Source organism: Gekko japonicus, unplaced genomic scaffold (assembly GCF_001447785.1).
Source record: "Gekko japonicus isolate JY-2015 unplaced genomic scaffold, Gekko_japonicus_V1.1 scaffold5677, whole genome shotgun sequence".
Lineage (NCBI taxonomy): Eukaryota > Metazoa > Chordata > Lepidosauria > Squamata > Gekkonidae > Gekko > Gekko japonicus.
Genome location: NW_015173865.1, coordinates 34,841 through 35,812, shown reverse-complemented (window position 1 = coordinate 35,812; position 972 = coordinate 34,841). Strand labels below are relative to the sequence as shown.

At 60.3% G+C, this 972-nt stretch overlaps 1 protein-coding gene across 1 annotated transcript in view; it reads left to right on the top strand.

Annotated features, from left to right (window-relative positions):
• Positions 1-177: 177 nt before the first annotated feature.
• The window catches only part of SOX12 (SRY-box 12), a 959-nt gene continuing 164 nt past the window's right edge, over positions 178-972 (top strand). Inside the window, exon 1 of the mRNA XM_015423618.1 lies at positions 178-966. Coding sequence (XP_015279104.1) covers positions 178-966 — 789 coding nt within the window. The remainder of the gene's footprint in view (positions 967-972) is intronic.

The following is a 972-nucleotide window of genomic DNA, read 5'->3' as shown; positions in this document are numbered from 1 at the left end:
GACAGAGTTAAAAGGGGGGCGTGGACGAGGGGGAAAAGATCTCGCCGGCAGCCAGAGACGCTCGCCCACCTACCGGACGAGCGGCAGATCCGTCCTCCGCCCAGACGATGAGAAAATAACCCCGGCATCTGGAAAGATTCTCGAGGAGCGGCAATCGGAAGCAGCGGCGGGGGAAACATGGTCCAGCAAAGGAACGTGAGGAACCGGGGGGCGGAAACCAAGAGGGAGGTGTGTCCCAAAGACACCTTGCTCCTGAAGGATGCGAAAGGCGAGCCGGGCTGGTGCAAGACCCCCAGCGGGCACATCAAACGTCCCATGAATGCCTTCATGGTGTGGTCCCAGAACGAGAGGCGGAAGATCATGGACCAGTGGCCGGACATGCACAACGCCGAGATCTCCAAGCGTCTGGGCAGGCGTTGGCAGCTCTTACAGGACTCTGAGAAGATACCCTTTGTCAAGGAGGCGGAGCGGCTGCGCCTGAAGCACATGGCTGACTATCCTGACTACAAGTACCGTCCCAGGAAGAAAGGCAAGATGGGAAACCCCAAGTCCCGCCCGAGAGTCCCCGTGAAGATCAAGCCCTCTGTCCTCAGCCGTGTGTCCGCCAGCCGAAGACAGCCCGCGAAGCAAGACGCTGATGGTGGTGGCCAGGTGGGACCGGAAATTGACGATGACCCCCTCGAAGCACGACTCCTGGAGACCTCCTTTGACGACAGCCCGAAAACTCCCGGCAAGGAGTTTTGGCACGTGCTCCCAGCAACTGGTGAGAAAGGAGGGTGGGCGGCCATCTCCGGTGAGCCGAAGGACCCCGAAGCTGCTGCCTTGACCAAACCGTTTTTGGAACAGGCGAGGTCCACCGAGGTCCCTTCCCCAGCATCCACCAGGTCCCCGCCTTCCTCCTTTGCCTCTTCGGACGAAGAGTTGGAAGAAGAGCTCTTGAATTTCTTGCCGAGCCGAGCCCAGCCAAACACG